Here is a 16,303-nt window from a genome sequence, read left to right on the forward strand (position 1 = left end):
TTTAAGTGGGAAGAAGAGCTAGGTATGAGATAAAAGCAACTTTTCACTGATCTTCCACACTTGAAACGCTACTTCAAAAGAACGATCTAGTGTTCAATGTTGCTGTCTCCTGGGGATGCAGGCCTAACCTAAGTTCAAGGTCTAAATCAGCTGTCTTCTCTTCAATTCGCTGCCCCAAAACAAAAGAAGGAAGATGATGAGGAATTTCTGCTGAACCAATGAACATGGCCCTTTCTGATGCATAATCATGATCACTTTTGTGAGGGAAATTGAATGGCATTTTTCGATTTCTAGCATGCTTCTGATCTTCTCCAGAACCCAACCGAAAGAAAATTTTCTCTTCCAAATCAGAAGGGTCATTTCTGTGATCACTTGAGGTCTTGATTGAGATGTCCAACGAAAGCAAGCTTTCTTCAGAAGATTGCTTGAGCTTTGCCCTATCTCTTCTGTGGATATTCATGTGGCCACCTAGGGCTTGTGCATTAGAGAATCCTCTCTTGCAGAAGGAACAAGAAAAAGATTTCACTTGTCCAGGGCCACCTTGATCATCTGAGCTCCACCTTATCTCAGATTTCTTATAGATTGGGGTGTTGAACTCCATCTTTTTTTGGCAAGTGAAGGGGAAATAGCAAGAAGACATAAACTCCACCAAGGAAAACAGAAGTGGTATGAAACTATAGTCAACAGAATGGCTCAGACAAAATTTATAATTTGGAAAACTGCAGAAACTATGCATTTTTTTGCCTTTTTTTATTATGTCAGCTGAGTAATTTAGTTAACTTAGTATAACTTAGAATGTATGGTATTAAAAATGGTAAGAAAACCTTGAAGCTAATTGAATAAAATATTAATTTGCAGCATCTTTATTACTCGTTCAATTATTCTACCAGACATTTCCTTTTACACTACCTTGAGAGGATCAAAAAGAGTTTATATGATTTTCAATTTGTGCTCTTAGGCTCGGTGAAAAGCTAAAAAAATGTTTTGCCTCAAGGTAAAAGTTAATTCAAGTATTAAGCTTATTATTGTGTTAGATGTGTGGCAGAAAATACAATATCGATTGTCTTCCAAGAATTAGTTAGCCGTTTATCACAATAGCAGCTGTCATTTGCAATATTTCTTCTTATTTAACGATTTATTTGAGAAATGAAAAATTAAATAAACATTTTGGTCCACTTGCAATGGTATTAAACTCTTCATTAGCAAAAAGGGGATAAACACCTATTAATTATATAAGTTCTGAAATAGAAAAAGGTATTTTGTTTAGAAATTAGCATGAATAATTTTCCCAACGATTTAATGAAAGTTATCCTTTTTTTGTAATATATAAATTATGTGGTTTGTTGGCGTGATGTTAGAGTCTCTTTAATCAAATAGTTTAAATAATTATGTGATCTTCTTATCTTTCGTTTTAAATGTTACTAAAATGACAACCTGATACATATGAGTCTATCCTTGCTTTATGTAAAATCTAAACACATTAATGATATGATGATAGCTATGGCATTTTAGATTATATATATATAATATTCAGAAGTTATTCTTTCTATTAAATAATTTATTTTGAAATCCCCTTTCAGAAAACTTTCAATATTTATTTTTAAATTAGACTTTTTTTCTCGTTGATTAGTATTTCATTTCTTCAATTTCATTTTCATGTTCTTAACCAACAAAAGAAATTATCTTTTCCAAAACTCAAACATCCAATTCTTCTTGCGTCTCACTTAACATTTTTTCTTTCAATAATAAGGAGAAATCATGAAATAGACCAAATTATTATATGACTAAAATGATCACTAATAAAAGTATCAACCGATATAATAACTAACCTGTCTTTTTTACCATTTCCATACTTATTGATGCACGGTATTCATAAAATATAGTGTTAGCTAAATTCAATGGTTTACAAACTAAGTTTAATAATTGAAACCAATAACTAGTATTGCTAAGATAGATAATCGGTTTTCTACGGTGATTAATTAAGGGTTAAATATGTTTTTAGTCCCTAAATTATTGGTCGTTTCTAGTTTTCGTCCCTCTTTCAAAATAAGGTACAATTTGGCCCTCATTCTTTTCGAAATTCTAGTTTTAGTCCTCGAAACTTTGGTTTTAGTCCTTGAAAACTAACCTCGAAAACTACCACATTTTTAACGGTGTTAGTTTTCGAGGACTAAAACCAAAATTTTGAAAAGAATGAGGACCAAATTGTATCTTATTTTGAAAGAGGGACGAAAACCAGAAACGGCCAATAGTTTAGGAACTAAAAACATATTTAACCCATTAATTAAATAGTTGATGATTATAATTGTTACTAAATTGATCACTAATTTTTAATTACTTTTATAAAAATAATATATTTAATAAATATTATATATATATATATATATATATATATATATATATATATATATAATAAAGTTCATCAATATAACCTTAATTAATATATAAGTATGTACGTGAAAAGTACAAAACAATATTATTGATAAAGTTAAAAATCTGTAGTGCATTCCAATGGAAATGCCAAAAAAACATAAACGTTGAGATATATCTTTATTTCTCACCAAAATAAGCAGTATAATTTCAATATTTATAATTATTAGGATATTTTTATTTCTGAATATAAATTTAAAGAGAACTGAATAAATAAATTTGAAGAGATTCTATAATAAAGTTTTTATATTTCTTTTAAGGGATTTGTTGATACTGAAAGTGAATCGATTTAGGAATGAACTTTATAAAATTTTGTGAAAGATTTAATGGATATAATAAAATAAAATAAATATTTTATTAAATTAAAATGTGAAATTATTTTTTTTACTTTTATAATAATAATAACTATTATTAATTATTATTATTTAATAATAATATTATATATATATAAACCCTAACTAGAATCGATTCTCCCACTTTCCCTTGTATATAAATTCAATTGCAGGAATCGATTCTATGATATTTTAAATTGGAGTGAAACCGATTTCATCATCTTCTGTCTATCCAAAACATATGCTCCTCATGCACAATGCTAAAGCTAAAGGAAATTAGTTGAAGTGAAAGCAGTCTTAACTTATCCTATCAAATGTTTCCTATTAAGGTTTCCTACTAAGGTGTTCCAATCAATGTAAAAATAAGTGTATGTATAAATTTATCCAAGAAAGATATTATAATGTATATTATTAATAATATAAATAAATAATAGTAACCAATCTCAACCAAAATCCTACTCCTACATCTATAGTGGAGCATCACAGCACTGTAGTAATCAATCACCTTATTACACAAATACTTTGGATTTTTTTTACCCGAAAATATACTTTGAAAAATATTTGAACTCAACCACTAAAGCACATGAAAGAATGTTTAGGCCAGTGGGTCTGATGCAATGTACTTGCTACGTGAAGGCCACTAAAAAGAAAAATCATTGACTGAACAAGTTTTTGGAAGTTGGTATATGTTTAGTCGTCCATCAACCCTTTCCGATCAAAGTCTGCCACACACACACACGGGTACATCCACGCCCATGTCCATACGCATCCACACACTTTCACATGCATCCACTTACACAATCACACAAGCACATATCCTCAAACACCTTCACACGATCATACCCATACGTACACACACATATAACAATAATAATAATAATATTAATAATAATATCTATATTTATATGTAAAGAATATTTTTTTATATGTATATATTCTTTTAATATTAATAATAATAATAATAATAATAATAATAAAGGGACCTATACAAAGATAGAAGCAAAACTAAATCATTATTTATAAAAATTTGTAAGAGATAAATAAATTTGTAAAAACATTATGGTTGAAGTCAGAGGTAAGCAATAAACAATCAAGTGTAATACATAACAAAAAAAATTGAACTGTTTACAATTACAAATTCAACTGTACTACTTTATAGTTCAATTAGTTTATTTAACTATTTATTAACTTAAAACTAATTCATTTATATTTTTTCCTTGTTTCGAAGACTATAAAATTGCATTTAAGTTTATTCTAAACTCAATAAAACTTTCTTGTAAACTTAAATGTTTCTTTTATTTTCATTTCGACTATTATATTCTTCATCCCAACATCATGTACAATAACTCTTCTCTAATATGCTTATTTTTTTCATGAATAGTCGAATTATAATTTTCATGACCAACTTCACTTTCATGGTCGACTTATTTTCTGCTAGTTAACTTGATATTAAGTAGGTTTTTATCAATAGGTCAACCTCCTTTTGAGAGATTGAACCATGTACATTTATTATTGTGCTCAATCACATCAGTATGAACGCTCCTTAAGCTTGGACCAATTTTTGACCTTCTTATCATCAACAACACTACCTCTTTCTCTTCAACATGCTCTTTTAGATAGTTGAATGTTTATTCTTTCTGTTCTAAATTTTTTTTAGCAAAATGTTTGCCCTTACAATAGTTGTAACTCATATTCAGGTTACAATGCTTTGCATAGTGACATACTTGCTACATTTAAAGCAGTTAATATTTGAGTTGCTTTGATTGATCTATTCTCTACTGACCTTATCCTTGTCTGAGCTAATTTTGTTAGTCAGTTTGTTCTTTGTCTTCTTCCTATCCTCCATGACCTCTACCACTATGACCATGTCCTCTACGTTCTTGACCTCTTCCTTTGCATCAAATGTTCAGGGTATAGCTAGAACACCTTATGTTGCTTTTGTTTAAGGTGTTTTTTTTAAAGGATCTCATTTTCTTCTTCTTTTGGTGTTCGTGCACCATAAAAGACCCAACAAACTCTTTAACTGAGAGCGTTAACATATTCTTAAACTCCTCAATCACATATACAAATTATCAAAGTCACCGATTAACTATCTTAAGATTTTGTCGACAACTCGAGTAGCGGGCAATGTTTCTCTAATAAGTTGGTTTCCACTCAAGTTATGTACTTGGACACTCCTCCGGTCCCCTTCATCATTATGCACTTCAACCCGTTGTTAAGTGTTTGAAGCCAGACCTGCATCACTTTTATCTCCCTTGTACACTTTCTCCAGAATGTCCTACGCTTATTTTGAAGTTGTACTCATCAACAAGTCAATACAATATGTATAAGGTCGCCTTGTGCTTCATGTACATTACTTTCAACGCATTATTTTAGGCATTGGTGAAACCAACAATGCTTTTTGGTTTTACAAAATCATCATCAACCACCTCCCAATTATCTTAGACACTAAAAAGAGCCTCCATGTATTGACTTCAAATGTAATAGTTGACAACTTTTGTCAACCTAGGCAGAATTGTAAAATTGACCACCTCACTTAAACTTCTCAAAGAACGCTAATACACTCAAGCTCTCTAGCTCTCATGCTAATTTGTAGACAACAAATTTACTTTGTGAAAATCTGATTTACCTTTGTTGTTGTTATTGACTCATATTTATAACCATTGTACTTAAAACAAACAAAACGACTAAAAACGATTAACACATTCACTATTTATAAGACTCGAACGACTAATACATTAACTATGCATATAAATCTAATGACTAATACATTAACTACTCATAAAACTCTAACAGATAATATAGTTAAGTCCAAGTTCAATACTCAAAGTATACGGAATCAAATTATATTCATGATATAAAAACATGACCATTATAAGAAGTAACTGATCTTATTGGAGGTCAATATAATATATTTAAATTAAATATAATTTTAATGTATAATCTCCATATAAAAATATTAGAGTTTGTTCTTTACTGATTGTAAGATAGTTTTAACTAGTTGTTTTCGTTACACAGTCTTTATCTTGCACAAGTCAACAAATGACATACAACAACAATGTTCTCTTTAATCACAAATAACATTTACCTTTATTGGAGAATAAACATCCAAAAAGTTTGTTATTAGTCAAGAGATTGAAAAACAAACATCTATTCATAAATATCAACAAAACATTAGTGTAACACTAGTGCAAAAACAACGTATAACGTTACGCGTTCAACGTCTAACCACTCAATAGCCAACGTTAAAAATGACTGGTGGCAACTTTGTAAATAAATGCAATTATTAAACGTTGTTTAGAATTATAATTCAACGTGGTCTCGTAGAGTTGTAAAAAAGATTACAATTAATTAAAAAAATAAAAAAATTGATTAATATATTGACAAAATTCGACGTCAATTTAACGTCTCCCAATATGACGTCGTTCTCGAATTCAACGTGAAAGACCAAAAATATTCGACGTTGTATGCTGTTTTTGTAATAGTTTAAGGAGATATGATTCCATTTTATTTTCATTATAAAATAACTCAAGCTTTAGTCCTGTTCACTTGAATGGATTTGAGGGAGAGTGATTAAATGGATTTCAAGGTAAATTTTTTGTTATTGAAAATGGATTTAGAAGTAAAGTGTGTGAGAATTAGTATAAAATTTATGTTTTGTGATGTGGTATATGTTATACAAATGTATATGGGTTGGAGTATCAGAATACTCTATTATAAAAATTCCTTTACGGATTAAAAAATAAATAAAAATCTATCCTTAGAAAGAAAAACCTTAAAAATAGTAAATGCTGTGATGAGGTTGTGGCCGAGACTCTCCCATTTCTTAGAAGCATAGGAATGACGTGGAATTGGGGATATAAAATAGTCACGATTAGGTTGAACGTTTTAAACTAACGAATATCAGCATAACTTTAGTAGAAGGAAATAGGATTTCATTTTATTGTCATTATAAAATATCTCAAGCTGCACTTAGAATATGAGGGGAGAGTTATGCATATTTTCAATTTTGTGATGTGATATATGATATACAAATGTATACGGGCCGGGTTGCAGTATGTGAATACTCTATTTATAAAAATTCCTTCATAGAAATGAGGGGGAATTGAGGATGGTATTAGTCATCAAATATGTGATATTATTATCACATTAGAAAAACTTGATTAAATATACTATTAAATGCGGTATATAAATAATCCTGTACAAGAAAAAACTAAAAACAATTATGATAAAATCAGTTACTAAAAAGAAAAATTTGAAAGATTAGTTTAAAAGTCAGTATATAATTTTGACATCATAAGAGAAAATATCAAAAATTAACATCTAATACTATCTTAGTAATTAAATATGTGTGATATTGTTATTAAATTGATTAAATGTACTACAAGCAAAATATATAAATAATCCTGTAGAAAAGAAAAAAAAGAACGTAACAAAAATATGTAATTGTTACAATCAAATTCATTTTCCAGACAATTTATGTTAATAATATATTGATATCAATTTCAGTTTTCAGATGTTAATATGCTATTAATAAGATTGCCACTGCAAAACCATCACGAAGACAATGCAGAGACCTACCTATAAGCTGATTGTGTAATGTGCAGTAAGTTTAAGACTACTAAGCCAACTAGTGTAATATTAATTGTATATGTATTAAGAGTAGATTATGCTGAATGGGGAGAAGTTAAAGTTGTGCAAATAAAGATGAATTTGGAGTCTTTTGTAACCCAAATACTTTTGTTAACATTATTTTTTTACAAATAAAATAAATGCGAGTAAACTTTATTTTTCCTATAATTTTAATTACTTACAGTTAGTTGTTGTATACTATAAATTCTTTAAATTAAGTCTCTCACATCAAAATTTCAATTCAATTAAGATGTGTTAGATATTTTACATATAATTTATTTGTATAATTTAGAAAAACAAAATATGTAAATATTTAAATATAAGTGGAAAACTAAATGTATAAAATATAAATTTTACTTTAAATATTTCTATGTAAATATTTTATATGTTTATTTCATGAATCTACGTATATCAATTGTACATAAGGACTTTACTTTGTTAATTGTAAAATGGACTTTTTGGATTAGACTCGCCATGAATAAAGTATTTGCAAGTGAGCTCGTGAGAGAAGAAACTGCTTCCTTGCAATTATATTCTAAATGAATTACTCAAAAAAAGAAAGGAGTGGTGACTCATAAAAAATAAATTAATTAAGTATGAATAACAAATCCCAGACAAAATACCACCTAATCCTCTGAAATTTCTATTTCAAAATTCGGATATCCCTAAGCAATAATTTCTAATTAACGAATTAAATTCTTGTTAAACATAGAATTCCCAGACAAGTTCATAAACAACTAATATTCTCTTGTCATTCTATAGTTCTATTCTTCATCGCTAATTAAGTTGAAAAGCGACATTTATGCACATGTGCACTCTGCAATATGCTACCCCAATTTTCATTTTCAGATCTCTCTCTCTTTTGTATTTTATAAGGAAAATTAAATTATTGAATTAATTAAGTTGAAAAATAATGTCACCAAGTCAGAAGTCTCTTCTTAAAAAATACGCCAAAAAGTCTTATTTTAATACACAGTTATTACTGACATTAAAAGAATACCAAATATAAGACCTTAAAAAAAATACAAAATATTAGACTTCGTTTTCAAGACCCAAAATATATTACTTTTAAACTAGACCTACTTGTAGAACATATATTAATTTTTAGAACTAAAAAAAGGATGAATTATCTTTGTCCAAACAATGATTAATTGAAATTCATGCAAATTACTTGTTATGTTTTATATGAAAATCATTTGAGTTGTTGATCATAATAATATATTTGTATTCTGAATGAATTTTTTATTGTTAAGAATCTAAATATTACTTTTGGTGGTATGTCATAAATTATGATTTTTTGGTTGATATGTCTTTTTTAAAAGGATGTTACTTTCATTAATCGTTTTCAAAGTTTCCAATAACAGCTACATTCTTCATATAGTAATTATGAGACAATTTTTAATTTTGTGATGTCTAAAAAGATCATTTTGTAGGTTAATTTAAATTAGCTTCTAGATGAACTAATATTTTTAATGAAAAAAATATTTTAATACGGAAGATAATGGTAAATCAATTTAAACTATAAGAAAACCTTATACGAATAGTTTAAAAGTAAGTTAATACTAAATTCTCCAAAATAAAAACTTTTAAAAGATAAGTTTTAAAAATATATGAAGTTCAAACTCATATTAATAATAATTGTTTTCTATTTATGTGTGAGATGTAACTTTATCATAAATTTAGTGTAGTCTTTATATTTTTCTTTTTTAATAAAATCTTCATATAAATAATAATAATGTCTAATATCAACCTATTTAAAATATACATGAGTCTATTTAGAATATGCATAGAAAAGAAAAAGAAAAAGTATAGCTAGAGATATGTGTATGCATATACATTTGCTGAGGGATACAGATTAGAAAAGAATAGGATGCGTAGGCTATTCTAAAATGTCTTTTGTACAAAGTAAACTTCTGCAATTTTCTAATTTTTTTAAGAAGATATTATAGCATGGGAGATATTACAAATCTAATTTTTTAAGAAGAAAAAAAAAATAAGACAAATGAATTTTCCTAATTCATATAAAAAAATGTAAAAAGGAAATAAAATAAAAGTAAATTAATACATTATGTACCTTCTCTTACAAAACCCAAGAATAGGAAGCCTATAAAAATAAGTGGGTTTTAATGGATCATTATAGGTAAAAATAAAAGATACGATTCTAGTTCCATCAAATTCTGATTGAAGGTATCCATGAGGAAAAATAAAAGAGTACTATTTCAGCTCCCAACCTAGCTGCATCGATTATGCAGAAGATTTGAGTGGCTATGGTTAATTCGTAGGGAAGTTGGAGTTCAGACATTATAATTGAAAGAGGTTGTCATTGTGTGTACCTAATTCATGCATACAGAAGAAGAAACAAAAATTGCGTTGCAAGGTCCAATGAGTTTTGTTGGGATAATATTCTCCCTGTGAATATAAAAAAGCAAAGCATAATGTCACAATGTCACAGCCTATTCTTTAAACAGATTGATTCTGGAGTAGGTGGCAGATTTTGGAGGGATTTAGGAAAGAGTGAGGAAAAGAAAAAAGGTGAGACAGAATGTTAGCAAATGGATTTATGCGCGAGGGAATAAGGATACCAACCATTGCAACAAATCTGATGAAGATGAGAATAATACAAAGTAAAAGGGAATCAATGTTGGGATGTATCTGACTTTATATGCCTTTGAAACGCTCAAACATGTTTTATATATTGCTAACTTTACTCATATGTCAGTGAGGTACTGAATAGGAAAACGAGCTCACAATATTCCATGCAGTTCTTAGTAGGATCCTTCACCCTCAAACCCCACATGCATGCACTAATCTCAATACTCCAACTATAACATTTACACACACTATCAAAAATTCTTTTGTGCTCCGTTGAAACCTATCCACCACCTTAGGATGGAAGTAGGGGACCCACATAATCAGTAGAGGAAGCATGCATCAATGGTAAATATATATGTACAGTGCATGCATGGAAAGCTTCTTCGGCAACTTACAAGAAAATTCACATAAAAAACTATGAATCTGTTGTATTTTCAAACAAATATTGACATAGAAACCTGGAAATTGAAACTATAATTTTGAGTACAGTTTTCACAAGCAAATAATGAGTTATTCTCATTAACTCATTGGGAGAAACCTCCTTGCAAGTTCTGCCAATTATAAATGTATATAGAACTAATCTTTGTGGCCTGATTTGTGGCACAAGACAGATTTTCTATGTGGCATAAAAACAAAGAAACGAAATTAAACTACAGGGTGCAACCTAACCTAAGCTGATTATCTGTTACAAAATGTCTGATATTACTCCATACAATGCTTTAAAATAGGTTGTACAATCACATGAGTCTTATATATATATATATATATATATATATATATATATATATATATATATATATATATATATATATATATATATATATATGCATTCACATGTTCCTACTAAAAAATTAGAACCGCAATCTTTCTTAGATGCCTTTAAATGATCCAAGTAAATCGATGCAAACATCAATTATATATAATTGCACTCTTTAATGAGCTAGCTTAGTTGAGATTGCCATATTGTTATTATCACACATCCAATGAAACATGAAAATCTTCCTTACATTGTATCATAAGAAATAAACAAGGAACAGGGGGGAAATCAGAAAATAGTAAAATTATATTTATTAACAATATCCGTGCTTCAAATGTTTTACTATACCTCGGACCTATGACCAAGCCTTAGCTCCAGATCTAGCTCTTCTATAGAGCTAGGGCTAAAATCAAACGTCTCTGACTGCACATGATCCTTATCAACTGAACATGATTTGGGGAAGAATGGAACGGATGAAGTGTCTGATTTTCTCTTCTTGAAACTTGTATCTGTCTCTTTATTCTCAGACTGCACAAGTGGGTGAGCTCGACTCATAAACAAGTTCATGCTCACACCCACCTCAGTTTTACCCTTATCACCCTCACTCCTACACCCAGAATCAAATCCCTGCAATTTTTTCTCAACACTAGCTTCAAGATCGAGCCTACTCGAACAAAATCTGAAGTCATCAGTTAAATTTGGCCAGGATTTGGAAGAAAGAGAAGGGGAGAACTCATGACATCCTTTGAAAATTGAAGAACTATTGTATTGTGGAATCTGGGGTTTCTCTCTGCATCTTTTGTTAACTGGTGTGCCTAAAACTTTGGAAGGTGAAGCAACAACATGAGAATAAGGATCAGAATTAGGGTTAGTGTTATGAGCCAATCCACTGATAGAAGGTGGGTATAAGTAACCCAACGAAGTGAAAGAAATTTGAACCGAATTCTGGGCTTGAGTTTTCTCAAGATCATAATTGAGGATTTCATTCTGAGGGCTATGTGGCTGCTTTAGTCTTGCTCTATCTCTTCTATGAACATTCATATGACCTCCTAAAGCTTGTGCTGACCTAAATTCCCTTGTACAAAAGGTACAAGAATATGATCGTGGTGGCCACACACAACCAGACCAAGCAGCATCTTTTGCAAAGGCTTGCTCTTCCCATGAGTGGTCATCACAGGAAGGGTAATCAGTTGAAGAACCATGAAGATTAGAGCTCAAAGAGTACTTTCTCTTACTCCTGATCAAACATTGACTCTCCTCCATTGTGAGAGTTTGTTCACCTTGATTCAGGAAAAGAAAAAGTGAAGGGAATTTTGAGATTGTAGATATGGGAATTGAAAGCTACATGAGTCTACACTGTTGGAGGAGCCTGAGATAGATGAGGAGAGAGAGAGTTTTTGGAAGGTGAAGTAGTTGGTACTCTACCTTCAATGTCTCGGACTATAGCTAATATATTTTTTATTTTATGGTTGGCTTCCAACGTTTGTATGAATACTCCAAGTTCCCGTTTTCCTGCATTTTCTGTGTGAGAGAATGCGATGCAGCTATGACTACAAAATTATTCTTGTGGGTCCTTAAATTAGTTGTGTGAGATGGCCACAGAGTATTACATTCTCAAATCGAGAAATCTGACTGAAATATCCTCTTTTGACGCAGCAATGACTAGAAAATTATTCTTGTGCCGTTTGGTTTTCTGATGCTTCTAGTCAAAATATTATTATTATTATTTGATCGGAAAACATAATAAATTATAATTAATTTTATCTTATAAGAGTGTGTCTAAAATGTCCCTCATTTAATTGATGTTTTAATTTTAAGTTTTTTAATATCAAATTTTTAGAAAGAATATTTTAGATTGATTTTCAAATATTAGTATAATTATAATTTTTCTATTTAACTTTATTAATTTGTGTGAATTAGTTTTTGTTATTTGAGTCTAGATATTATAAAGAATCGTTCCTGCGGCAAAAGATTGGGTTTCTCTCTAGGTGAGATTTCTCTCTACTTTTTCATTATAATTACTTTTAGTTGATATGAACTCTAACCTGAATTGAATTTATGAAGTTGTAAAAATAATTTGATTACTTATGATGAAGTAACTCTAAATTATTTTTGCATCAAAATCATTAACTAATTACTCTGGTTAAAGATTAAGTTGTGTATGAACACAAAACTGAATACGAAAAAAAAAATCCTCCATCATAACCACATTAGTACATTTAACCCACTAGCATTTCTATTTTTGAAGGAAATGATAAAATATCTAACAAGGAGAAGAAGTTCCTACTATTTATCCACGATCCTGAAAACCTCTAACTCACATTCTTAATAGGAAGAACATGTTGAAAGTTAGATGAGATGGCTATAGCCTTGATATAAAAACGCTAAAAAAATGTAACACTACAAAAATAATTAATTTTAAGAGGGGTTATTTACCGGCGGTTTTAGAAACCCCGAATAATTCCTACGGTTTATGTCTAAAACCGCAGGTATTTCTGGCGGTTATAACAAAACCGTCCCTAAAATATAATTTTTTAATTTTTAGAATACTTACCAACCTATATCCCTTCCCTCGCCTTCAGTCATTAATTTCAGGAATATTGCATCTAATCTAATTCTCTGAAACTATCACTAAACCCTAACCTCTTTCCCCGCCTTCATCAAATTTCCCCCAAACCCTTCACCGCACCACAATCTTCTCCTGCTTGGCTTCGTGTTCGTCTTCTCCTGCTCTCCTTCGTGTTCGTCTTCTCCTGCTTGATATGCGAACATTTGATGATTTCTCTGATGATGGAGGCGTCTATGACTCTGAATAGCAATCAATGAAATACTTCCTACTGTTGGTGTAGGAAAGGGGAGCCAAAATACCTGCACCAGTGTTGGAGCTGGTTGCACTCGCTGCTCCTCCTCCTCCATATCTGTCCGTGGTGTTGCTTGGAATGTTTGATTGTGAATCAAGGTTTAATTTTATTACCCTTTTTTTGTTTCATTTTTGGAATAGGTTTTAGATTAGGTATATTGTTCTGTTGAAAATAAAGCAAGTTTCTCTAATTATTTTCTTAATATGGTTTTTTCATATGCTTTGCCTCTGAAGTGCCTCTTTCTGATACAAGTTACTTTCTTGTTCTCCTATTTTGCACACTCTGCCTCCACAAATTTCTACAAAGCTTCTGGCAACACCTGGTGAAAATTTAGCATATCCTCTTACATGTAGTTTATTGCTATTATTTTTACTTAATGTGTGCATAATAATTTCTCTAAACATTGCTGTTTTTTGTTTTCTAGCTCCCCAACTCTCTATTACTTGCCCCCAGAAAAGCCAGAACAAATATATGTTCCTCAGAGAAACGCTGCTTGGAATCAAAGAAGGTCAGTACTCATCAACGAACATACACAACCAAAAATCTTTTATTCCTTTGGACATTTAATTTTAAACTGCTGAAAAGCAGAATGTAGACGTTGAGTTGTTTCTCATGCTTTCAAATCCCTCACACTGGCTGCAATCTTTTTCATATTCTATGCTATGCTAATACACTTTTCTTGACCATAGATCCACTGTGTGAAGAACTTATTTTTCTGGCTTAAAGAATTGATTGACTGTTTCTTCATTGTTGGACATAATTGATGCCAATAACATTGTTTCTTAGAGACTTTATGTTAAAGATACATATTCTATTTGGATTATTCAATGAAGGATTTTTTTTATTTAAGTGCTAATTGTTTATAATTGGTTTACTTCTTTGTAAATTAAGTGCTAAGTGAACTCATTGAGTTGTCTGTATTTGTCTCCTATTTAATTATAACCCTTAAGTGTTGGCCATAAGAAGGTAGTATCTTTTATATTTTGTGCCTAAGTTTTTCAAAATGATAAGTAATTTCCTTGCTTAGGTTATCTCAGTAATTCGATTTTGATCTTTTATTCCTTCATATATGCAAGGTTTCTTTAGCGCATCACTGATGCATTAGTGATATTTTCCAATATATAACCAAAAACTGTATATTCTTTTTGCTTGTTGAGAACTTAGTTTTTAGATTCCAAGTACTGTTTATGGGGACTATTCATTTAGAGGATGCTGACTTTTTTTTATTAAGGGAAACTTGTACTGTAGAGATTTAAGATCAACAATGTTGTAATGATACTAAATATTGAGTGTAAAAGGGAAACAAGAGAATATAATGTAGTGGATATCATCTATAAATAACAGAGGTTGAGAGAGAGATCTGTTTGTCATTTTAATAGATGATTATACTTTCAGAAAATAGAGACCGGTAGGGAACATGGTCTCTTGAATACCCTAAATATTATTAAATGTAAGACATAACTCCAAGTAAATGAGTCGTTGCAGGGTGATGACAAGAAATAGGATTAAAGGAAAAGGTAAGAGATAAACAGAAATATTATAGGTATTTTTTGGGTTAATTTTAGGAGGGGTTAATTTTTTAAATTTGTTATCTCTTTCTTTGATGCTCCATTCTTTGTGTGCTAACTTATTCACTAACTGCAGAGCATTGGAGCCATTAATTCTACCTTCAGAACCAGGTTAGGTTGTTAAGGACCGGCTTCTGAATTTTGTGAGATCATTATCAACGGTTCTGGCCTTTGCCTATTGTTTGTCAAGGTGTGCCTATTTCCTTACCTTCATTTGATCTACTGATGAATATTTTGTCACTTAATGATGCACTTAAGCACTTATATAGGTTTTTCTTTTTCTTTTACTAGGGAAATGGTCCGATTTTATATTATTATGACAAACTGTGATACCTTACATATTTATTATCTCAGTTTTTTATGTGCTTTATGATGGGGACCGTTCAACTATAATTCTTTCAAGATTATCATTGTTGTAGCCAGTTTGAGTACTTTAGCTGGATTTGCACTCCCAATTTATAGTGCTTTCTAATGTTTTCATCCATAAATTGTTTTGGAGGTTACATTTTACACTTTGAAACTATCATAAATGTGGTTAGATTCTCAATATAAGAATAAATGTTTTCTCTTTTATATATATTTTCAATGTGATTTGATCCTTGGTTTGTTTTAAACAATTCAAATTTTAAGACCTAAGAACAATATATTGAAATATTCAAATATGAAAGTCTACGTTAGATGTAACTGTGTGAAATTAGAAGCTTTAATTAATGTTATAAGTTGTTGCTAATCTTGTTTTCATCAAAGTCAGTTGCATAAATCCAATGCCGATGTCCCAATAAAATAACTTTTAATCCTTCATTTAAATATACTGTTCTTCCACAATTTGAAGAATAAAGAACATTCTACTGTAACTAAATTTTATCTTTTCTACTATAACTGCTTTTAGGTTCAGTTTTGTTTTAGTTGCTTTCTCAAGTGCAACATTGGAGGTAAGATGGTGGTAGGGGATCTAAATATAAGTACTAGGATGATGACATTATATGTCATTAATTAAATCATTCATATACCAAAGCTTAAGTTGAAAAACTATTCCAATATATGCTTTGTTTTGGAGTGATAAACATGATAGTGTGCTATAGCAACAACACTTTGATTGTCGCTTTGGTGAACTATCAAGGTTTGAAGTCC

The 16,303-nt window shown here is 30.2% G+C and overlaps 2 protein-coding genes across 2 annotated transcripts; both read right to left on the reverse strand.

Moving 5' to 3' along the window:
- Positions 1-73: 73 nt before the first annotated feature.
- LOC124846552 (uncharacterized) lies at positions 74-736 on the reverse strand. The gene has a single exon (XM_047323827.2). The coding sequence runs from the start codon at positions 734-736 to the stop codon at positions 74-76; it is 663 nt and encodes a 220-aa protein (XP_047179783.2).
- A 10,179-nt stretch (positions 737-10,915) lies between these two features.
- LOC124846560 (zinc finger protein 10-like) lies at positions 10,916-12,251 on the reverse strand. Its single transcript, XM_047323836.2, has one exon. It carries the CDS (start codon positions 12,004-12,006, stop codon positions 11,086-11,088), a length of 921 nt encoding a protein of 306 aa, XP_047179792.1. The 5' UTR covers positions 12,007-12,251; the 3' UTR covers positions 10,916-11,085.
- Positions 12,252-16,303: the final 4,052 nt, after the last annotated feature.

Source organism: Vigna umbellata, chromosome 5, assembly GCF_029865625.1.
Source record: "Vigna umbellata cultivar VRB3 chromosome 5, Vumbellata_1.0, whole genome shotgun sequence".
In the NCBI taxonomy this organism is placed as follows: Eukaryota; Viridiplantae; Streptophyta; class Magnoliopsida; order Fabales; family Fabaceae; genus Vigna; species Vigna umbellata.